This window comes from Indicator indicator, chromosome 6, assembly GCF_027791375.1.
Source record: "Indicator indicator isolate 239-I01 chromosome 6, UM_Iind_1.1, whole genome shotgun sequence".
NCBI classification, from domain to species: Eukaryota; Metazoa; Chordata; class Aves; order Piciformes; family Indicatoridae; genus Indicator; species Indicator indicator.
Window position 1 is genome coordinate 18,146,773 of NC_072015.1, and position 24,751 is coordinate 18,171,523.

A 24,751-nucleotide genomic window follows, 5' to 3' on the forward strand; every position below is an offset into this window, starting at 1 on the left:
TGTAGTGCATGGCATGTATTGAGGGAAGAACGTTTATCACTGGTGACTTCTGTAGTGGAGATGTGCAGAACTGATTCTGAAGTTCCATAGGAGATTTTTTTTTTTGGTTTTTTTTTTGGTATTTTTTAGGAAACTGACCTCTAGAGACAATTGGCTTTGAAAGAGTGCAAATATAAATACCATATAAACTCACAGAAGGCTGGATTTCAATGAGACTTCTTTTATCAGAAACTAAGCAAAGCAGTGTCAGGAGTTAAAGGAAGAGGATATCTTGTAGATTGTAATTTCCCTGAAGACCTTGAGTTAGGACTGGGTAATTACATGCCAGCCTGTGTCCTTCAGGCGTAACATAGTATAACAAGAGCTGCTATTAGGAGAAAATCTCTGGTTGGAGGCATTGTGTGAAAAATAGACTTAAAGAAGAACTGGACATTATGCTGTCCTAGAAACGTGCAGGAAAAGCTGCATGTGATATTATACATTGTTGTGTAAAGTAGTAACTGAGTTTACAGTGCAAGGAACGTTCAGTGCCTGTGGCACACCGCTGCCTGTTACTTGCAAAGCTATACTGGAACAGCAGGTACAGATGTGTTTGTGCTCGGTGTGATTCATCACCAGCCCGAGCTCACTTTTGAATATTTGAGAGGCAGAAAGGACACTGAGTGTCATCACATCTTGTATTCGTGTAAATGTGTCCATAAAGTATTTTAGACAAGAAATAAATGGATACAATTTTTTCTGAGGGTTAAAAAAAAAAAAAAAAAAAGCTCCAAACAGACTTCTTGCAAGTTGGCCGAAGTTGTGTGTTACCTCTGGAAGTTTGATGTTTGAGTTGGGTCCTAACATGAGGGAATTAAAATGAAGCATATGACTCTGCATAGTTCTAGCTGTGGGCCTCAATTTTGTAATTATCCTGTGCAAATGAAGTCTTGTTTATATGAATATGAGGTGGGGATTTGACTTATAGGGGAAGAAAACATCCTGAAAGCATTTGTGTATCAGAAAATATACACAGAAATTCTGAAAGTCACGTTTGTGTATAAACAAACATGTTCCTGGCTATCTGAAGATGAAAGGGAACTGAAAATGTGACCAAAACAATTTTTACAGGCGCTCTCTTCAGAAGATCTCAGTTCAGTGATAGCATGCTGCCAGAGTTTAGCTGCACTCAGCAGCTAGAATTGTGATGAAATTACAGCAACATCTTAAAGACAAGTTGATACTTGAAACAACAGGGAAATTGTAGTAAGACTGGCCTGTGAGCAAGAGGGAAGGGGATCTCATGTGAATGCTGTGGTATGATTTGGATGAATTGAACTGTATCACTGTATCTGCCAAAGAATTGCAGCTTTCAACATGCAATTCAGTCTGTGTTTGTGTTGGTTCTCTAGTTGCAAAATACTACAGGACTTTCAGTTTTCGACATATTTTTTTTATTTTCCCAACTAGAGAGATTAGTGTGTAAAGCTCTTGCTCTCTCCGTGTCCATGCACTGATAAAAATAAGACCAGAACTACAGACCATGCAAAGCAGGGAGCCAAGTTCTGGGTGACTTTCTTGGTAAAGAAGCAGGAACATAGTCTTTGTGGTTTGCAGTATTTTCCACTGCACACATGAAGGTGATGTAGAGCTCGAAGGACTCAAAATTAATTTCCTTACAGGTGAGGAAATCTCTGTTCCTCCCTGCAGAATAATGTATTTTAAATGCTGTGTAGGGAGTTAAAGGTAGTGTGTGCAGTAAGGGGAATCCTACTCTGCTTTGAGATTATTTATGACTCCTCTGAAAAGAAAATTGGTTCTATTTAAGGTCAAAGTCTTTCTGACCAGTCAAGTTAAAGCTTGTATGGAGTTGACACTAGAGGAATGCCTTGCTACTGCTATAGTTATTTGCAATAAAGTGTAAGTGGCTTTTCATGATTCCTGCTTTCCTAAATAGCACTGCAGGGGCACTAGCTTCAACAGAACTGTTATGTGGAGTTCTGGTAACAATGAGCAAGATGCTTCTCAGATATTCTGCTGCTCTGAGGTTACCAGTCTGGGTTTTTCATTTTTTGAAGAGTAAGGATACCATTTTGGTTAAAGCAGTCTGAATAATTTGTAACATGTTTAAAAACTTTCACTTCTTTTTAAAATGGCCCTTCTGAGAGTAGTACAGGAATAGGAACACCTCCCCCCACTGGGAGACCAAGTTTGAGCAATTTTCACAAAGGAGGTATGGGCTGAAGAAGTGCTTCTTGTTCTTGTCTGCACACCTCCTTCACAGCGGTTCAAGTCAAGCCTGTGTTCTTTTTGATGGAGGAGACCTTCTTGAGGCCTCTTCTGTTCCTTCATGATTTGCCAATAATGCTTGGTTTTGCACACTTTCATGCTTCAGCATTTGTGAAAGAATTAATTTTTTCAGCAGTTTTTAGGACATTTTACATAAAGAGTTCCTTAAGCAGAAAACACCACCACACAAACCCACCAAATAGTGGTAACATGAGTGAATTTGTTACTAGTATTAAAAGTAATAAGAGACTGGCTATGTTTAGGCAGACAAAGACATTTCTATTCATTTTAGTGCCATAAAAATCTGATTATGAGTAAGCAAGATCAAATATGTTTTAGTAGCACTATGTCAAGCAGTTATGGAAAATTCCCAGTCTGAGCTTGTGCAGGCATTTGAATACTGTGAAGTTCATATCCTTTGGGGTTTGCTGTTGGTTTTTAACTTTCCTATTTTTAGGGTTCTTTCTAGTATTATTTGAGAAAAAGCACCTCTCTGGGTAAGGAAGAATCACTAATACTTCATTTTGAGTGTTACACATGGATTTTAATATAGTTACCCTGCTAATTTGACTTGAACTTACTGTGCAGTCACCTTGTTTATAAATAATTTAAAGCACATCCTTGTGATAGCAAGCCTATAAAGTCTTCCCAGGTTTCAGACTGGGAAACTGCACCATATTGTGGGAAGCAGATGTTTATGGAATTGTCTGGGCTGATGTTTACAGAAGAGTTGGTTGACTTAATTCATTGCTAAATAAAACAAATTGCTGCGTAAAAGTTTGTGCTCCTGAGTAAGATATACTTTCAGAGGTAGCTAAAAGAAAAGTTATGGTTCCCTGGGCTTTAGGGTCACCAGGGGTGGCTTATGAAAGCTTTCCATTCAGTGTATTGACTCGGCTTCTAGCATAACCTTTCGAGTGGCAGGGTGAGGTGAGCAGGGGTGTGTAAACCAGCTAGAGCTGTTGGAGGAAAGCATGCTTTTGTCAGACTTATGTTGCTGCATGGTCTACATATGTTGTCCATCTATTGCCTGATAGGCTGTGGGTAGCCTTATGGTATTGGATAGTGTATTTAGAAACATAACTTCTTGAAGACAAGATGGCCAGAGTGGGAAGAGGTACCTGCTCCTGAGCATCTCCTGTCTGAAGGCACATCCTGAGCTCTCCATAAGTATAGTTGTACTTCACATGCAAATGCATTTCATACCCCCTACATCTCCAGCATAATTTCATTATTTTCTCCAGCCTTAAAATCTGCTGGGGTTCAATTTTTAAAATCTCTGTCTGAAAGCAGCTGTGTTCTTGCCAGGTCTTTCTCATCTCACATCAGTTTTTCTAATCTGGGGAAGCTCAGCTCCTCACAGCTGGTGCTTATGAGAACTCTTGGTTGGGGGAGATGGGGCTGCTAGTCACAGGTGTCAGGTCTTTGTGTGACGGAAACAGGATCTCCTCCCTGGATGTTGCCCAAAAAAATTAACTTTAGTGTCTCTGAGTAGATCATTTTGGTAGTAGACTGTGTGGTTTGTTTTCAGATCTGATCCTGGGGAGAAAGCTCCCCATTGCTGCAGTGACGCTTCACTTCTTGATTGAGCTAATCCCCTTGGCTAATGGGAAGAGCTTCAGTGCATGAGATTCCCACCTTGTTACAGGAATGGTGCAACTCCAAGAGATTACAGTGTATAGTGAAAATCGCTTGGCTGGGAAAGTTCTTTGCCTGCTGAGAAGCATGCAGCTGTTCAACCCTGTTTTCATTATGCTTTTGTATACTGGACATAGGCCATCTAGAACAGAGACTCAGCCCAGATGCATTTCCTTGTACTCTTCATTTACCTCTGGGATAAATGCCCATTTTGTCAGATTATTAATGCATTAAATGGCTTCTGTTTGGTTAAGCTCTTCTAATTGCTTTGTGGTTTAATTTTGGATGAAATCTTCTGTCAACCTGCAGTACAGTAAAACAGGCGTGCATGCAAAAAAAATTACAGAAACAACTGCTCTGTATTTCTGCTTTTTTTTTTTGCTCCAGCCACAAATGCTAGGTTGAGGTAGTCATTTTTCGTGCTAACTCATTACCAGCTCATGTAAACATGCGCTGATGAAAAAGACAGAGTTGAATAAATCAACACTAGAGAGATGCAGGAAATGTTCATCCCTGTCATGAAAATAAGGACGCAGAATGGGAGTGTGTCAGATCTCTAGGTGTGCCTGCAAGTGAGGAAACGTGCCACTCCTTTTTGTTGAAAGGAGGAGCACAGATTTCAAGCTTCTTTGTAAAGGTGCTACAGTCCATGAGGAAAAGTGTGTTGTTCTATGTCCAAGGAACCTGTGAGCTGCTTTGTGTGACTTGCTTTGGGGATTCATCTCTAGATGAGAGATGGGAAGCATTATGAAATTATAGGGTATGCAGGATATCCAGTGTATGGCATGAAAGTATCTATGACAAGGGAAGAGAAAGTTTTGTTGATATAAATACCTGCGCAGTTTCTGGATTTTGAATCATTGTATTGTATCATTGCATTGTCTTGGTTGGAAAAGCCCTCTAAGATCAAGTCCAACCATCAACCTAACACCCCCATGGCCACTAAATTATATCCCAAAGTGCTATGTCCACACATTTCTTGAAAACCTCCAGGGATGGTGACTCCACTGTCTCTCTGGGCAGCCTGTTCCAATGCTTGACCACTCTTGCAGAAAAGAATATCCAACCTTAACCTCCTCTGGCACAGTTTTAGGCCATTTCCTGCCATTCTATTACCTGATACCAGGGAGAAGAGACTGACCTCCCACCCCAGTCCTATCTCCTATGGTTGGAAGCTCAAGAGAAAAGAAACTATGCATGGAGACTGAATGTAAAACAAACCAATGGAGATTGCAAAGGGGGAAAAATGAAGGAAAATGGGCAACAGAAGGCAGAAGCAGACCAAAATGCCTTTCTCCTAGAGGTGTTTCTGTCTAGCAGTATAGTAGTGAATGAACTTAAAAGGAGTCACTTTTTATTAGATGTGGTATACATGGGAAGAATCCCAGTAAAAAAAAAAAAATTGCTCTGATGACTCAGGTGACTTGCTCTGTAAATGCCTCATTTTATAGTTATGCAAGTACAGAAAAATCAAAACAGAGATGCTAATAAGAGCAGTGTTACCAGGAGGAAACATATCTGGTCAGGAAGTGGACTCAGCAAAAGCAGGAGATTGCTTTTCAGAGTGTTCTGACCTTGAGGGGTCGAATATAATGAATGCAGTGTTTCAGGCCTCCTTTTTACCTTGCGACTGCTGCATACCATTGGTATTCATCAGCAGTGATGGGGCTTTGCAAGAGGAAACCTTGCAAAGTTTCATCTTGTCTCAGAGAAGTTTAGAGCTGATAAAAGTTCACAACTTTTCCAAGTGCCTGCAGGAACTGGTGCCATTTCTCTGCATGACTTTCTAACTTTACCTAAAGTATAATCTTCATTGCTAAATCTGCCTTCAGTATGGATCTCAGTCTTTCTTTTCTACTAAGTTGCACGTTGTGTATGTATTGCAGTAGTGCAAAACACCAGCGGTGCAGCCTACTTCGGTGTCACTTAGCCTCTGGGAAAGCAGAGATTAGCCTTGATTGACAGTCTCCTGCTCACACCATTCAACAGCTGAGAGACACATACTGGACTCGATTAAATTTCTCTTCCACTGCTGCCACCTAATTTTCCTCATTCCCTGTGTGGGGGAAGTGAATTAGGTGTTTTCAAGTGCCTGCTGCAATTGAGTTTAGTTTAAAAACATTTGATCACAGGTTTGAGAAGTAACTGAGGAGAAGATATTTCATATTTACTCACACTTTGACATTTGTTTCAAGGTTGATAGATGATATCCTTTTTTATGAGTTATTTACAAAGGAAATTGATTTTTAACTGAATAATAAATATTCAAGGTTATAGGTTTTTATCCTTCACAGTTTGATGCATTTTCTATTTCAAGGAGGTGTGGAGGTCCTTTTTCAAATACAACAGTGATCTAATCTTCCATGCTTTGCATCTCAGTTCACAGCTCAGTATTAAAATTTGCTGGGAGTTTTTCTTGAGTTTCTGACCTGGGAAGGAGAAGGTGGTGATCGCTGGAGACGATGGGAAGAGCTGACAGCTAGTCATCCTACCTGCTCCAGATCCAAGAGAAGTGCCCATCTGGCATGGGTTCAGTGAGCTGAACCAGCTAATGGCATTTAATACCATGCTGATGCCAGGCTTCCTGTTTCTGGGCATTGCTTCTGGTTTTGGTGTGTTGTTTTCTTCCACTTGGCTGGCTACGGGCTTTGGGAGGGTTGGGAGGTGATTTTGTAGCTGGCTTGCTTCTGCTGCTGTGGTGCTTTTGTGGCTGCTGCTTCTATGCTGTATACAGTATTTATATATTGTATTGCTTTCATTAAACTCTCCTTCTCTCAGCCCACGGGGCTTTTTGTGTGTTTTACTTGCTCTTGATGGTGGGACTGAGTCTTGTTGAGTAGACTGTCTTAAACCAGGACAGTCAATTTTGCTGCCCACGATGTGGAGCCTGGAAAAGTTGAGATAATGAGGAACTAAATAACACTAAATGTGTGTACGTTTTGTTTGTTTATTTGTTTTCAGGAGTGTGTTGATGCATGTTGATGCATTTGCTTTCCAGGGATGGCTGGGGCCGATATGCTGCAGCCCAACCTGGGTTATGTTACATAAAACCTTGTGCACTTGTACTCTATGTGCTTATTATGGTGGATTGGACTAATGCTATCATATTGCTTTACTGGCTACTGTCATGTTATGATATGGCTATTCCACTAGCCACTCGCTTTAGCTGTAATCTTAGCCAATTGATTGGCCAGGGCTTCTCCAGAGTAATAGAGGCCTTTCCCAAGAATACCGCCTGGATGTCTACCCAGAGGCTGGATAATGAGTGGCAGGGTTTGTGGAAGAGTATGGGCAAGTGCCTAGGACAGTGTATGTGTCTGGTGTTTTGTTTAACAAACTGGTAAAATATTTGGGAAAAGTATGTTGTCAACCCAGAAATTCCCAAGAGACAAATCACTGTGATGTGCTGGGGCCTGGCTCATGCCTATTGAACCCTTCTCATCACTGTTCAGTATGCTCAGGGGCAAGAGAAGGTCTCTGGACCTCTGGGAAGACTGGCATACACTGTGGCTACTTGGACCCCATCATCAGGCATGGAAGCTGCATCAGAGAACCAGACTGTGCCAGTATCAGTTGCCCCTGTATAGAAAAAGAAACATACAAGGAAAACAGTTTGTCTTGCAAAGGATCAGGATGAATGAATCAGGGTTATCACAGGAACAAGAGGAGGAGGTCACTTGGTCTTTATCCCTGGCCTTGGAGGATGGCCAAGGACAAACAGTGGGTAAAATGTCTATCCTGCTCTATCAATGTGAGGGAAGTCTCTCTTCCTCTGTGTAGGCTTGAGTTTCAGCTGTGGAGGAACTGTTCTGGGAGGTTCATGAACTCAAAGAGAGCATGTCCTAATCCCCGCTTGTATGGTCCTGTGTTTCAGCTATTAGGAGCAGGTGCTTCCCTCTTTAAGAGAGAATCTGAGAGGTACACGATGGTGTACCCTATGGTTTTACTTACATGACAATAGGGAGAACATGAGGAAGTGGGGTGGAAAACCCCCTTCAGTCCTAGCTGTGTGAGTCTGTGAATTCCAAGGAAATTCTCCCTAGAAGAACACAGCCCCAGTTTCCAGTGGAAATATCCCGGAAGAGGAGACAAATGGATACTGCTTCTGATCCTCTTGAAAGCACCTCCTTCAGTTGCTTACTTCTGTCCTGTTGGTTGAAGTTCCCATAACTCCAGGGAACTTGCTCACCCCTTTCTGTGTAGTACTATAATACATCTTACTTAGTGGCTTGTGAGTGATTTAATGTGATCTAATTAAAATACTGTTGTCTGCTTGCTTTCTTTCTAAGACATGCATTTTATTGCTGTGTGCTACCACCAGGTAGCCTGTTCCAATGGCCAATCACTCTTTCTGTGGAGAAAGCCTAAACCTCCCCTGGCGCAGTTTGAGACTGTGTCCTCTCATTCTGTCACTGGTTGCCTGGGAGAAAAGACCAACCTCCACCTGGCTACAACCTCACTTCAGGTAGTTGTATTGAGCAATAAGGTCTCCCCTGAGTTTCCTCTTCTCCAAGCTAAACAATCCCAACTCCCTCAGCCTCTCCTCACAGGGCTTGTGCTCCAGACCCTTTACCAGCTTTGTTGCCCTTCTCTGGACACATTTGAGCAACTCAACATCTTTCTTAAACTGAGGAGCCCAGACCTGGACACAGTACTCAAGGTGTGGCCTAACCAGTGCTGAGTACAGGGGCAGAATGACTTCCCTGATCCTGCTGGCCACACTATGCCTGATACAGGCCAGGATGCCATTGGCCTTGGCCACCTGGGCACACTGCTGGCTCATGTTCATCCTACTGTCAACCACTACCTCCAGGTTCCTTTCCTCCTGGCCGCTCTCCAGCCACTCTGACCCCAGCCTGTAGTGCTGCATGGGGTTGTTGTGGCCAATGTATAGAGCCTGGCACTTAGATGTGTTAAATCTCATGCCGTTGGACTCTGACCGTCTGTCCAGCCTGTCAAGCTCCCTCTGCAGAGCCCTCTAGCAGATCAACACCTGCTCCCAACTTGGTGACATTACTGATGATGGACTCAATCCCCTCATCCAGATCATCAGTAAAGATACTGAACAGGATGTTGCCCCTGAATTTTAATAGGGTATATGAAAAAGGTGCTATTGGTGAAAGCTGCTGAGTGACTTGCTATGGCTTATTGGGAATAGAAGACTTAGGCTCCATCTGCTAAGCCTGGTGCACCCCAACCTTTTGATTATTTGTGGTCACAGTGTAACTGGGATTTATTCTTCCTCAATGTGGAGTCAGACTGGCCAGATGGACCTTCAGAAAGACAAGGCTGAAATGGTTGTTGGAAGTGCTACTGAATGAGTCCTATGACATATCCTAATTTACCTACCGTCTAGCGTTATCTTTTTTCTCCTCGTTTCTGTATTCCATTAGGTGTTAACCATAAAATGTCCTCATTCTACAGATGTTTACCAATATGCAGGGTCCCGTTGACATGTAGCATATAGTAGTTGGACAAAGTTAGGAAAGAGTTCTGGTGTTTATTAGGCAAATTCCATGTAGCTTGGCAAATGAGATTGGAAAAAACAAAACAAAACCAAAAAACTAAACTGGCATTTTATTAGTGATGCTTCTTCACAGAAGGCTTTGATAATTACTACCAGAACAAAATCAATTGCCAGTAAAGAGTGGTCAATGATAGAAAATGTATTTAGATCAGAAACTTCATCTTCATTGCAAATTCAGATGAGGCTGAACCAGTATAATGCCCCCCTGGACAAAGCTTGGGTAGCAGAACTAGTACCTGTGAAAAAAAGTAGTACTGTAGAGTTCTTCCATGTTAGATTTTCTTCTAAAAGTCAACATCAAGGTGCATGCAGAATAGTGTTAAGAGTGGAACAGTTCCTTGACTGACAAGCCTAACAGATCCATATCTCATGAAAGTAAGTGGTAAATGGCTCTCCTGAGGACTCGTGTTAAAGGAATGTTTTGATTTTTTTGTTGTTGTTGGTTTATGTGTTTTGGCTTTTTTTTCCCCCTCCGTCTTCTATTTTCACTAACTTGGCTTTAAAGTACTCAAAGATACTCCTCCTAAAATAATGTTCTGAAATGAGACTGAACAGAAGTCTTTGAAAACAAGAGTTCCCATTTTGCAAACAAGACTCTTCATGGGCTTTGCAGATAGTCAGTGAGAAATGTCTTTCAAGTTTAGTCTCAAATTAAAGCTTGTTTCACAGTGGTCAGTCTCCTGGACCATGTGGCTGGTGCTCATGAGTCAGTTCCCATGGCCTTTGCTTTGTATTCTGCTCATGCAGTAAAGCCAAGAGGAAGATGGTAGCAAATGGAAGAAAAGAGGGTCATCAGGAGTAGCCAACATGGATTTACCAAGGGGAGATCTTTCTTGACTAATCTGATAGCCTTCTATGAAACCATGACCAAATGGGTAGATAAAGGAAGAGCTGTGGATGTCATATAGCTTGACTTCAGCAAGGCTTTTGATACTATCTCTAATAACATCCTTGTAGAAAAGCTCAGGAAATGTGGCATAGATGATTGTTCTGTGAGGTGGACTGAAAATTGGTTCAACAACAGTTATCAGAGGGTTGTGATTGGTGGCACAGAGTCAACTGGGAGGCCTGTGGCCAGTGGTGCTCCCTAGGGACCAGTACTAAGTCCAATTTTGTTTAGTATCTTTATCAACGACCTGGATGAGGGGATTGAGTGTACCCTCAGCAAATTTTGAGGCTTTGAGGGAGGTTTCTTCCTCTTGCTGCTTCTTGCATTTACCAGCTTCCACTCCCTTGCATTGATGTCTTCGCTCTTTTGTTACGGTCTTGTATGCGAGCATTTGGTTGATTGATCACAGGCTGTGGGTTACCTACAGACTGTTTGTGGATCCAGTTGTATCTCCCTTTTCACCTCCCTGATGCTCTGCAGCCTTTTCACCATCTCCTGCATCTCAGCTGCCTTCTGCAGGAGGTCCCCTAGCTTGGCACACATTTTGTTCACCACCTATCCCTGCCCCAGGAGTAAGGAGCTTCCCACAGCCTTTGGTCTGCACGGCAGCCTCTTTCTCCAGCAGCTTCGCCTGTGTGGAGACATCAGTCACCACCGGCACAGATGGTGCAGACGTCCTAGCTGGAGCTGCAGCCTTTTCTCTCTGACGAGTGCTCACCATTCTGCCTCTGGGGTTAGTGAGGCTGTGCACCCTGCTGCTGTGCAGGGGGTGTTATGATCGCTTTGTGTCACTCAGTGGAGAGCCCTCCTTCAAAGTGGCCCCCTCCCTGTGCATCCTTTGCACTATTTGCCACGCTACACACGGAGAGCTGCCTGCTCCTGCCAGGTCGCTCTGCTCTCCGTCAGGCTTCCCCGGCTCCATGAAACCCCCTGTCTGCCTCAGGCTAGTGCACAGCCACAGAACCTAATGGCTGCCACTGCTTTGCTCTGCGTGGACTGAACATGAGTCAGACCATGTACAGTGTCCCTTACATCTCCTCACTTGTTTTCCTTCTCACCTATGTGTTGTCTTTTTTAATTGGTTACCTTCCTTATTGAATTTTAACAGATTAAAATTCCCCCCTCGTCCCACAAGTGAAGGTGTGTAGGTGAGAGTGGTGGAGGCAGTGTCATGTGATGTGTGAATCTGTGATACCCAATGATGATGATGTACAACAGGCCCTGAAACTGCAGATCTGTTAAATAGATGCAGGTTACAATACATTTTCCTCTGACTGAACTGACTGCAACTGATAATACACATACCAAATTCTTGAATTGTCATATTTTTTCAGCCGTGATGCCATCGTCGAAGTCGATCAGTCTCAAAAGCTATTCTGCAAAACTTGTCAAAATGTAATGCATGAATCTTTCTCATGAAAGTCATGATTCAGAGTGTACCAATATTGGTAACTCACTAGAAAAGGCCTGATAGCATCCTAGTGCCAGATTTGCTTTTGAGGATATGATAAAGATTTTGTTTCCTAGTGATGTGGAAACCTCAGGAGCTGGCAGTCATGTTTTCTCTAGCAGACAAGAGCAATTGCTTTTTGGCTTTTGAGCAGGGTCTGTTAGCAGCATGTACTCAGCAGAAGAAGTTGAGGCTTTTCCACCTGCACATAGAGGGTGATTTCTGTGTGCTGTGTTGTAAATTAAAGTATTTTGGATTTCTTTTTTTTTAATTCAAAAGGCCACATTATATGAAGTAGCAGTCTTGTAAGAAGTATTAATGCTTGCAAAGGCCTGAGGAAGGTACAAATTTATTCTGATTATTTCTCAAGTGAGTTGTAGTAATAATATATATTTTAATCCAGTTTGTTATTTTTAGAGTAGTATGGCCCATTGACACTGCGCTATCTTGAATTACTGAAATGAGGAGAAGGTGGCTATCCAAGGTTAATCAGCAGCTGTTGCACAGGAGTGGGAGAGTGGGTGCTTTGATCTGGTGTGGGGGATGAACAGGCAACAGAAACATCTAGTTTTCAAGGATTTTTTTTTCTGCAGGAAACTAACCCCTCCTAGACTGACCTTATATCCCATGGAAACATCTTTGTAGCTTTGTTCTGCTTTAAAACAGTGAAGTGGTATTTTTCAGGAGGCAGAACTAAATTTGTGGAGAGAAAGATGTTAGTAATTTACTCCTGTGCTCTGAGGAAATTGTGATTAGTGCTATAAATGTTTTGAAAAAGAATTTTACACATTCATCTGGATTAAGTATGTACTTACATTTAAGTGTGTAGTCTGTTGATGAAGGTGAGGTTTTTAAGGTACTGAAATGTAATTTGCATGCTCTAAATACCTTCCAAAGCTGTTCTTTCTCTCACTGTCTAAAGAGACTTAAGGTTCATCTAGTCCTTCTCCATAACTTTATTCATCCCTTCCCACTCCACCATCCCTGGATGAAAACTGTCCATTTCCCACTATTGGCAGAGGGAAGGCAGGCTGACAGAGAGAAATGGAGCCTATTAGTGGCACTGTCTTGGAGTGATTTCTGGAGTATTTGCTCATTTCCCTTTTGTATGTTGTGTGGTAGTAGTGTACATAGACTTTTGTAGGAGTTTTCAGTCACTACTGACACACAACTGTTGCGGAAGCCTTTTGATCATGAGTGCAGAAAAGGTGCACTGGGGAAGCCAGACACTGCCAAGAAGGAAATTTAGATCAGTACTCTGACTTAGAGTAATATATCAGACAAATGACCATCACTACTTGTTTGTTTTCCTGGACTTAGGTATGGAAGAGTATATCAGGTCTTCTGCTTAAGAGGCTGAACAGTTTGAGTTGAAATTGGTGATGGATATCCAGTTTCCAGTGAACTTCATGAGTTTGCCACTGAGTAGTCTGGCCAGGCACATGCTTTTGGGCATGTAAACTGAAGTATTTTCACTGATTTTTATAGTCTCCAAAAACAAAGTACAGAGGAAAGCTTACATTTTCAGCAGCAAAATCTGTGAAACAGAAGGACTAGGGACCTTTATAGGTGGTCTTACAGCTGCAAGATTTGCAGACCTCTTCTCTTTCCCTTTTGGAGCTGAGAGAACTTAATTGCAATGGAAGTCATGGCACACAGCCCTTCTTCTGCAAATGCTATTCCAAGTATTTTTACAACCTCACTTCATGGAAATAAAAACTTTTGGATTTTAGTAAGTGCTTCGTGTCTTTATTTGCCCCATTTCAGGGGGGTGGCACATCAGAGAGCTCTGGAGTAACCCAAGTTAGTAGGCTTCTTCCACCAAATCAGGTTCAAATCAGTATAAGGTTCTGCCATGTGTTTTGAGTGAAGTCCTTCGTCAGGCAGGTCCTGTACAGCAGATCTGGTCCATAAATTTACTTCTGGTGAAGATTTTGTCCTCAGAACTGTCGCTTGCACATAGCTGATGCATTGCAGAGGGACTGTAGCCCAGTTACAGAGGTAGCTGGATGGAGGAGTTGATTGTAACTTGCGTAGCTGGTAAGGTCTCTATTGCCAAGACTTTTTTTTTTTTTTCCCCTCCCCTAGGTGGAAAGGCCTTGAGGTGCACCCAGCCGGTGGACAGATATGGTATTGTTTAGGTACCTTGCCAGAGAACACGTTGTATTTGCATTTCAGGTGCCTTGGGCTTTGAGAACTGCATTGTTCCAGCCTCCCCTGAATAGCAGCTATTGACCCCTAACAGTGTGCATTTGCTTACATCAAACCCTTTTTTGTCTTTTAAAAAGCTTATTTTAGTACTAGCCCAACTAAGCAAAGGCCCCTTCATAGACGGAAAAAAATCTGCAGATTTAATTTTCTCCTCCTTGTGAGAGGCTGTTTTGAATGCTGAGGGTTTGCCAGTTTGTGTTTCAGCTTAATGTTTATAAGCTTTTCATTGTCCTTGAAAACCTAAACTTCATGTTACTCAAGCTTGGAGATTTAGGCGATTTAAACCAGTGGAACAACAGAGACTTGGTTGTCCTGAAGCACTTGGAGAACTTCACTGCCTTTTGACAAATAGCTTGTTTTTTTTTTTCTGGGTGGTTTTTTTTTTTTTTTCCTGTGTGTGCATTGAGATGGATTGAATTCATCTAGGAGAAGGGGATGAAAGCCCAGCAGCAGACCAGTGAAAGCATTTCTCTGGGTGATGGGAAGTCTGGGGCCAAATGTCTTTTGCTGCTTGTGGGTGACTGTAGAACATGCCTCTAGCCATCAGGTCTCCAGAGTTTGGTGCTGTCAGTAGCTATCATCATTAAATCTCACAACTTGTAAATGAAGCTATGGTTTAGTACTGTGTGAAGGGAACTTTGTTATGCCTTGAACCCATGGGATTATGAGATTGAGATAGAAAAGCCCAGTGAAGTAAAAAAATTTCTATAAGTTGAACAACCTTGTGGTCCTTCCATTTTATGCAAGAGTAGTCCCACTAGTAGCAAGAATATATTAAAAAATGAATCCTGCTATGGCAGAGGGTTTGGGCTTGCTGATCTCTAGAGGTCTCTTGCAACACCTACCATTATAAGAACAGTGGTTGTCAGATTGATTGGCTTTGTTTCCTGGACTGATGGTTCTTCTGGTGTTTTATGTTAACTCAGGAGTATTGCATTTCATGAGGTTTCTATAGGTATTTCTGCTGGATGCATTAGAAAAGGGTTGCCAGCAGGTTGAGGGAGGTGATCTTTTTCCTCTGCTCAGCACTGGTGAGGCCACACCTAGAATGCTCTGTCCAGCTATAGGCTCCCTAGTACAGGAGGGACATGGCCATACTTGATAGGGTCCAATGAAGGACTACAAAGATGATGAAGGGACTGGAGCGTCTCTCCTATGAGCCAAGGCTAAGAGAGCTGTGACTGTTCAGCCTGGGAAAAGGCTCAAGGGTGGTCTCCTCCATGTGTATAAATACCTGGAGAATGGTGGCAAAGAGGAAGAAGCCAGGCTTTTCTTGGTGGTTCCCAGTGACAAGACTGGAGACAGTGGGCATAAATGAATATGGGAACAGGATGTTCCCATTGAACATCAGAGAACACTTTTTTTACTGAGGGTGACCAAATATTGGCACAGGGTTCACAGAGAAGTGATGGAGTCTGATAGCCTTCTGCTCTGTTGGGTATCATTAAGGGGATGGGGTTTGCTGCAACCAAAGCATCAGCTGTGGTTCCTCCTCCCACATCTTCCTCCCTTGTTCTCAGTGCTGGATATTACAGCTTTCTTGATGTTGGATCTACCAGCCAGGTGAAAATTAAAGTAGTTTATGCCTACATTGTCTTACTAGACTGACTTAAGTGTCTCACTGATAGTGTCTTAGTTGCCTCCTCATCTCTAATAAGCAAATGTCTTTTCTTTGTAACCTTACTTCCTAATAATTTTATTTTGTTTGTTTTTAAGTCCTCTGTGTTGTTGTGTAACCAAGAGAGGAGAGTGGTATAAAGGGCAAAGTGATTTGGAAAAAAGATGAAAGTCGATGGTGGGGGAAATGCTGTGAGTGCTTAACAGAGGTTGAACATCAACAGGTAGGGAGCCAGCTGGCTTTGAGGAGGATCTTTTAAACCATATAAATTCAAACACCACTTTGTAATTCTGTGTATTGACGTGAGGCACATGACTCAGAGAATTTGCTCCAGCTGCTTTTGCCAGCATTTAGGAACTTCCACTAAAGTATTCTCCTGTGTTTGGCATATGAGCAGAAACCAACAAATACTTGAGAGATTATTTCTTTCGCTTGCTTATTTAGATTTTGCTCTAGCTTTCTCTCATTTTTACTTAATAAATATTTCTGGAGAAAAGTACTGAGTGATTTTATTTTTTTTCTCCCATTTATGCCTTCTATAACTCTGTTGTGTTTATTGTAGGGGTCTCGTGTCTGGCTGCGAGAGAACAATCAGCACTATCCCAGTACTGTTCATTCCTGTGCAGAAGGAGTCATCGTGTTTCAGACAGACTATGGTCAGGTATGGGCATTCCTTCTCTGTTCTCTCCTTTTTGCCACTGTGGAAAAGGAGCTGTTCTCCCTAAGGGAAAGGCACAGGGGAAACTAAAACCCTAGGGTCTGCAAATAAAATAATCATTTTGTATGACCTGAATGCCATTAGACGGCAAACCTCACTGTCAATATAGGCTGGAAGATGAAGAGATTGAGAGCCACCTTGCAGAGGACTTGAAAAGCTGAACATGAGTTGGCCAAGTGCACTTGCAGACCAAAAGGCTAGCCATATCCTAAGCTGCATCAAAAGAAGTGTGAGCAGCAGACTGAGGGAAGTGATTCTGTTGTTCTGATCTGCTGTGGTGAGACCCCACCTGGAACCTTCAGCACAGGAAAGACATGAACCTGTTGGAATGGGAGGAAGGCCACAAAAATGATCTGAGGGCTGGAACACCTCTTCTGTGAGGAGAGACTGAGAGAGTTGGGATTGTTCAGACTGGAGAAGAGAAGACTCCAGGGAGACCTTATTTTGGTGTTGAATACTTAAAGGGGGCTTATAATAAAGATAAGGATGTACTTTTTAGCAGGACCTGTTGCAATAGGACAATGTATAATAATAATAAAAGAGGGTAGATTTAGAGTAGATACAAGGAGGACATTTTTGTCCAATGGGGGTGGTGAAACACTGGAATGGCTTCCCCAGAGATGCCTTATCATAGAATAGAATCATAGAATCAAGAAGGCTGGAAGAGACCTCAAAGATCATCGAGTCCAACCTGTCACCCTAAACCTCATGACTATCTAAACCATGGCACCAAGTGCCACGTCCAATCCCCTCTTGAACACCTCCAGGGATGGTGACTCCACCACCTCCCTGGGCAGCCCATTCCAATGGCCAACCACTCTCTCTGTGAAGAACTTTCTCCTCACCTCCAGCCTAAACCTCCCCTGGCGCAGCTTGAGACTGTGTCCTCTTGTTCTGCTGCTGGTTGCCTGGGAGAAGAGACCAAAACCCTCCTGGCTACAACCTCCCTTCAGGTAGTTGTAGACAGCAATGAGGTCACCCCTGAGCCTCCTCTTCTCCAGGCTAAACAGTCCCAGCTCCCTCAGCCTCTCCTCATAGGGCTTGTGCTCAAGGCCTCTCACCAGCCTCGTTGCCCTTCTCTGGACATGCTCCAGCAATTCAACATCTTTCCTAAACTGAGAGGCCCAGAACTGGACACAGTACTCAAGGTGTGGCCTAACCAGTGCTGTGTACAGGGGTACAATGACCTCCCTGCTCCTGCTGGCCAAACTATGCCTGATGCAGGCCAGGATGCCATTGGCTCTCTTGGCCACCTGGGCACACTGCTGGCTCATGTTCAGGCGCCTGTCAACCAGTACCCCCAGGTCCCTTTCTGCCTGGCTGCTCTCCAGCCACTCTGACCCCAGCCTGTAGCTCTGCATGGGGTTGTTGTGGCCAAAGTGCAGCACCCGGCACTTGGATTTGTTGAATGCCATCATGTTGGACTCTGCCCATCTGACCAGCCTGTCAAAGTCCCTCTGCAGAGCCCTTCTACCTTCTAACAGATCAACACCTTGCTCCCAGCTTGGTGTCATCTGCAAATTTACTGATGATGGACTCAATCCCCTCATCCAGATCATCAATAAAGATATTGAACAGGATGGGGCCTGGAAACATTCCAGGTCAGGTTGAATAGGGCTCTGAGCAACCCGATCTAGTTAAAGATGCCCCTGCCCATGGCAGGGGAGTTGGACTAGATGACCTTTAAAGGTCCCTTCCAAAGAAAACCATTCTGTGATCCTTTGCACCTGTGCCAGGTTACCAGATAAGTTGGATTGGTGGCACAAATACACGTGGTATGAGGAAAAGATATCCACAGAGTGCAACTGCTACTTAGGTTCAAACTCCTCTCAGTGAGCCAAGAAGGCCACTTAGGTGCTCATGTGTTTTCGGTGGGTCACATGTTAAATTGTGCATTTAGTATTGTTCAGATCGGAGAGGTTGTATATTTGGACCTGTCCTACTGAAACATGCTGTCTAATGAAGTGGAGAAACTGAGACTTGTTTCCTCTGCTGGTTCTTTGAAGCTGAAGAAAAGAAGGATCCATCACATTAAAGCATCACTGTTACATTTGGGTTGCAGGGTGGGAAGGCTGTTGTGTGTGTTAGTTCACTGACATGAGAACTCGTGTTCACACCTAATGACAAACTAGCATAGTGTAGTGCATTACTTAATTTCTTATTTTTGTTTTGTTCATAGAGGTGGAAATAAAAACGTCACAAAAGCCTGTGGTGGCATACAGCTGCATGCTGACAGGGTGTTTGTTGTAGGTAATCCTACCCAGTGCCAATACCCTTGAGAGACTATACTATGAGCTTTCAATATTTTAACTGCATATAGAATCATAGAATCAATCAGGATTGGAAGGGACCACAAGGATCATCTAGTTCCAACCCCCCTGCCATGGGCAGGGACACTTCACACTAGATCAGGCTGACCAGAGCCTCATCCAGCCTGGCCTTAAACACCTCCAGGGATGGGGTCCCAATCACCTCCGTGGACAACCCATTCCAGGCTCTCACCACTCTCATGGTGAAGAACTTCTTCCTCACATCCAGCCTGAATCTCCCCACTTCCAGATATTGAATCTCTTCTTGATGATCACATAGTGTTATATTTGCTCTTGGAATATTCATGTTGCCTGGATGTTAAGCACTTTGTTAGTTAATTATTGTTGTCAGGTAATTATAAAACTAGGTGATTTGATAGGCTGTATGGAATATCTGATACAGGTGACAAGTTATGGTATACTAAAAACGGGATTTTCAGATTGTAGGTTTGGTTTTTCCTGAGCAAATAGCTATGAAGCAATCTTAACTCTTTATGGAAAAAAGTGTGGCGCTTTACAGACATAGATGGAAGCCTCATTAAGTACAGGGAGGGGCAGAGTACATCAGGGATGTTTCATCACCCCAGCCTATGATAAAGTAGTGGAAGAAGAAAGATGTAGAATTCTTCTCAGCATGTGTTCATGAGGCTGGGCTGCAGCTGGCTCTGGAGTGCATCTCAAGTCTTCTGCGGGCTGGCCTTCAAAACAAAGGGTCTGCCATGACTCAAGAAGCTGTGATGAGCAGACAATGAAGACTGTAAATATTTTTCTCTTTATAAGCGGATGCTTTTTAGAAGAGAGGATGCTGTACTCATTTACTAGTTGTCAGTGGGTTGACTGGTTGGTTTGTTTTTGTTCTGTTAGTGTTTACATTGCTGATGAAGGAGCCTGGGCTCCTGTTTTGGAAACATCCTCTCTGTGAGTATACATATAAGGTATGTCAGTGAAGTCTACAAATACTCAGATCTGAAGTCCTAATTCTTCCTTGTATCTATAGACACATACATAAGATGACAATACAGTTATTTTTTTTTTTCCTTGTTGAAGTGTATTTTTTCTGCCTCTATTTTTAGGGTTAAAATGATTTCTTCCTTAAGGGTTTTCTTTACAGTAAAGCTGTCATTTCCTCATAGTCATATTCTATAACTTTTTCATGAAGTTCTGTGAGCTCATAAACTACTCAAGTGAATGTTTAAATAAAATGCTAAAAGCCCTGCTGTCCCTGTGTGCATTGTTCAAAATTACTTGTGTCTGTTCAGTAATCAGTGCTTCATTTCAGATAAAATACAGCTTTTCCTTTTACATGAAAGAGGACTTCATTGGGGTCTTGACTTTCACAGGCACATTTCAAACTGACCTTAGGTAGCAAATAGAAACAGCTTGCAGGAGTGAAACCTTTCAGAAGAGCTGTTTAAGTTGCATGGTATTTAATTTCAAGAGTATCTTTTTCCTAATGAGGACACTCTGCTTTCTGTTCCATTTGTACACCCAAATAATGCATAAAAACACTGTCAATAAATGTATAGCCAGCATATGTCTCCTCATTTTTATTTTTTCAGTGTAATCATGGTGGTTTGTGTAAGTAGCACCATCTTTAAGCCTTTGAGCACAACACCTAATAGCACACATTTTTAGTAATCCTCTTCCCCTTGCAAGGAAAAAATTATATAAATATACGACATAATGTGTGTGTGTGCATGTAGGAGAAATCTGCTCTGAAGACACTTATCCACAGAGCAGCAGAAATTGAAGCAATTGCTGCAAGCTGTCCTGAGTCTGACTGAAGTTTCAGGATACTTAATTGCTTAGCTGCTTAGTTCAGAGAGGAACTTTTAAATATGTTGTAAATAAAAGCAGCTGAATAATAATAGCCCCCCCAAATTAAGTTTTTTAAAAACGGATGTCATATTTCAAGAGTAAAATCTTTGTCAGTTAAACCAGCTTTCTTGACATTCCTTTACAAAGAAGTCCTTCACAGCATGGTATTATGTCAGCAAATAGTGCTGCTCAATATCACAGAATTCTTTGGGTTGGAAGGGACCTTTAAAGGTCATCCAGTCCAACCACCCTGCGGTCATCAAGGACATATTCAACTAGATCAGGTTGCTGAGAGCCTGGCCAACCTGATCTGGAATGTTTCCAGGCATCGGGCATCTACCATTTCCCGGACAACCCCTGCCAATATCTTGCCACCCTTGGTGTAAAATAAATTCATATCCTTAGCTTCAAATCAGAGACACCTGGTCAACAACAAAAGTAGTTTTTCCTGTGTGTTTTACTTAATGTGGCTCTTCTGGGCCATTTCTTTATCTGAAGAACTGGAAGGGTAGAGATGTACTTTGTTAAACACGGCTCAAGTGTGTTTTCCATGAAGGTTTTCAACTTCCCTTCTGCTGTCCCCCTCCCTTTCCCCTCCCCCCCTTGATTTGAAGGCTGGGAGACTTTCTCATCATGACTTCATTCAGGATAGTTTGACCTGAGCTTTATTTGTTTTTTCTTCTTTGCTTGGTTTGGGGGTTCCTTTTATTTTTTGTGAGTTAGCAGTGGGAATATGGTAGGCGATTATAGCAGGAGAATTCATGTTTTCTGCTTTTTTGGTTTAAAAGAAAAAAAAAATCCCAGACCTTCAGGCAGTGGTTAAGCACTTCTCATAAGGACTCTTTTCTTTGCCTTGTGTCCTTTCTCACCCTTGCTTGGGGCTCTCGTGCTAGCCTTTGCTACTGTGAGGAGTCGTTTTAAACAAGAGTCTTCCGTTCATATTCACAGGGCATGAATAACGCCACTGAAGTTACTTGGCTTAAGTTACTGAAGTCAGTAGGACTGTTTTATTAGTAAATGCTGTGTTTGCTGGTTCAAAGGCATTGGAGAAGTGAATCCTTCTGGACAAGGATTTTCTTAGTTATCATTAAAAATCATCATACTTGCTTTTAGCTCTTCCATGTGAAGACTCAACAATAATTCCAAGCAGTAGGGGTTTTTTTACTTTTCTTTGAATTCAATATCTATTACCTGTGAAATACACCCTTGCAAGGGCACATTTTAAAGAAGCCCTTTGTGTGCTCCCTTATATATACAGCCTCTTAAGAAAGTCCACAAATATATGCAGTGCACTTTGATCTTGGCTGCTCTTAGTGTTAATCTTTTTCTGCAAACTTTACTTTTGAAGACTTTCAGACTTTTTAATTTAATGGTGCTTATGAAAAGCCCTCACTATTGACTGTTGGATATCTTGTGCGTGTTTTGGGCATCAGGTCTTCCACCTTTGGGGCACAGCATCAATGCCAAATTCAGCAGATTTACTCCAGGAAATCAAATTCCATTTGTCTGAAGACTGTAAAGCTAACTTTTTTCTGTAGTTAGTTATATTTGGCTTGCTCTTTATAAATCTTCTGATTACTTGTAGTATACTTAACAAAGCTTGGTGCTGTTTACATGTTTACTTCTTGAGGGTGTTTTTGTATTTTGGGTCTTCTTTTACTGCTGTTGTTTTAAGGGTTGCATATGGGAATTTTGGGTTTGGGGAATGAAGTGTATTTAGGGAGGGCCAGAAGTCAGCTGGAGCGCCTTTTAGTACTTGGGATTTATCTTCTGTGAAGAAGTGTTTACATCCTTATGTAGGATGCCAAAGTTCAGCAACTCTTGCTACAAGCATCTGTTGACAAGCCTATAAGCAGAGCTCCTGACAGATGTAAGCTGGCTGCCAGGAGCAGCCACTGTCCTCCCCACCTCACATGGCCCATACTTGTGCTGTCCCAAGCACTGCTGGGCTTGAGGAGGTGATATGTGGGACCTCAGCCTGTGGGGCATTGCCTGAAAGGAAGAAACTCAAGGAGGGAAGGCCATGCCCCAGTCACCCATACTTTCTTCTTCATCCTGTGCTCTTCAGAAAGAGGTTTTCCGTAAACCAAGTGAGACTACAAAGACCGTATGTGACTGCAGAGGCCATATGTGTCCTGCAAGTCTACACATGTCCTGCAGTCCCCCTGAGTTGTGTTGTCATGTCCCTCCTGTGAAGTATTTAATGGAGCGTAACTACCATGCACAGAAGCTTTCCCATGCCTAATATGGATTTAATGCAACCATAGGGCCTTGTAGCATTTTCCTTAATGCAATACTGCTTCAAAATCCAAATGTCACTTTTAAGCATGCTATTTGCTCACTGGTCCGAGTGGAAGTACTCATAAATTGAATAATTTGGATTTTTTTTTCTGATTTTTTTTCTGGTCCTGATTCAGGACCTAATTCTGCTTGTCTTTTAATCTGCCTTATATTAAAAGTGGTATTTTTTTCTGACTACTATTTTCTGAACATTTGTTAGAGGATAATAGGTGAGAATCTCTTTGCGTGTGTTTTTCACTGAACTACTGTGTATTCATTACATAAAAAATACAGAGCAGATTCTCAGGGACCTTGACAGACTGGAGAGGTGGGCACAAGCCAACCTCACGAGGTTCAACAAGACCAAGTGCAAGGTCCTGCATCTGGGTCGAGGCAATCCCAAGCACAAATACAGGCTGGGCAGTGAGTGGCTGGAAAGCAGCCCTGAAGAGAGGGACTTGGGGGTGCTGGTGGACGAGAAGCTCAACGTGAGCTGTCAATGTGCACTTGCAGCTCAGAAAGCCAACCAGATCCTGGGCTGCATCAAGAGAAGTGTGGCCAGCAGGTCAAGGGAGGTGATTCTCCCCCTCTACTCAGCTCTGGTGAGACCCCACCTGGAGTACTGTGTCCAGTTCTGGAGCCCCTATTACAAGAGGGATATGGACATGCTGGAACGTGTCCAGAGAAGGGCCACCGGGATGATCAGAGGGCTGGAGCACCTCTCCTGTGAGGACAGACTGAAAGAGTTGGGGCTGTTCAGTCTGGAGAAGAGAAGGCTCCGAGGTGACCTTATTGTGGCCTTCCAGTGTCTGAAGGGGGCCTACAAGAAAGCTGGAGAGGGACTTTTTAGGATATCAGGTAGTGACAGGACTAGGGAGAATGGAATAAAGCTGAAAGTGGGGAGATTCAGGCTGGACGTGAGGAAGAAGTTCTTCCCCATGAGGGTGGTGAGAGCCTGGAATGGGTTGTCCAGGGAGGTGGTTGAGGCCCCATCCCTGGATGTGTTTGCAGCCAGGCTGGATGAGGCTCTGGCCAGCCTGATCTAGTGATCCCATGGCAGGGAGGTTGGAACTGGATGATCCTTGTGGTCCCTTCCAACCCTGACTGATTCTATGATTCTGTGATTCTAAGTACTTAGATATGTTGCGCATGTGCTGTCCTTACCTTTTTCCTGTTATTTGCCTTTCTGCCAAAGCCACAATCAGTTTGATTTATTCCAGAAAGAAAGAAGCTTTAATTCTGGACTGAGATTGATAAAAGAATGGTTGAATAGTAAAACGAAAAACCACCCCACCTCTCAACCTGGAAAAAAAAAAAAAAACCAACAAAAAAAACCCACAAGTAACAAAACAACAATTAACACCCTCCTACTCCTACCTTCCCTTGCCTGCCAAACCAACTTGGCTATGGTATTCCTGAAAAATGAACTTTCTGGCTGCCAATACTTAGCCACTTTTTGTCAGGGAGCAGCCGGAAATTTTCTAATGCACAAATGATGGGGGCAGGAGGGCTAAACAACGGTCATAAATAACTTCTTTAATGTTGGGTTATCAAGAATTTTGTTCTGTGTTACCTAAACAAAATGGTGCTGTTTGCTTTAGCTTTGCTGAAATTAATTTGTTTGACATTAGTGCAGTTGTTGTTAAGTGTTGTACTAACAGTATAAATTAAACCTGTATGAACAAAAGCATTTGTCTGTGATCAGAGGGTTGCTTGATGCTTTATGTAAAGCCTGACTGAAAGCAGCTTGTATCTGAGATGCTGACAAAGAGGTACTTACTGTGTTCCACCATGGTTTGCTGTGGCCATGTAATGGGTTGCGCTACATAAACAGTTGAGATGTCTGTCTTCTCTCTTGCTTTCTGCAAAGACAATCCAAACCATCTGTGCTTTTTTGGTATTTTTTGTACTAAAGGTAGGAAAACTGCTTTTGCTTTAGATTAAAGCAGACATACACAGGCAGCCATATTAATTTCTTTTGAGAGGGAACACAGTTCAGCTATTCACAAAGCCTAGGAAGAAGCT

At 42.7% G+C, this 24,751-nt stretch overlaps 1 protein-coding gene across 1 annotated transcript in view; it reads left to right on the plus strand.

Moving 5' to 3' along the window:
* Window positions 1-9,702: 9,702 nt before the first annotated feature.
* The window catches only part of MYO10 (myosin X), a 147,227-nt gene continuing 132,178 nt past the window's right edge, over window positions 9,703-24,751 (plus strand). The window contains exons 1-2 of the mRNA XM_054381938.1: window positions 9,703-9,723; window positions 16,164-16,262. Of these exons, the coding sequence (XP_054237913.1) occupies window positions 9,703-9,723; window positions 16,164-16,262 (120 nt within the window). The remainder of the gene's footprint in view (window positions 9,724-16,163; window positions 16,263-24,751) is intronic.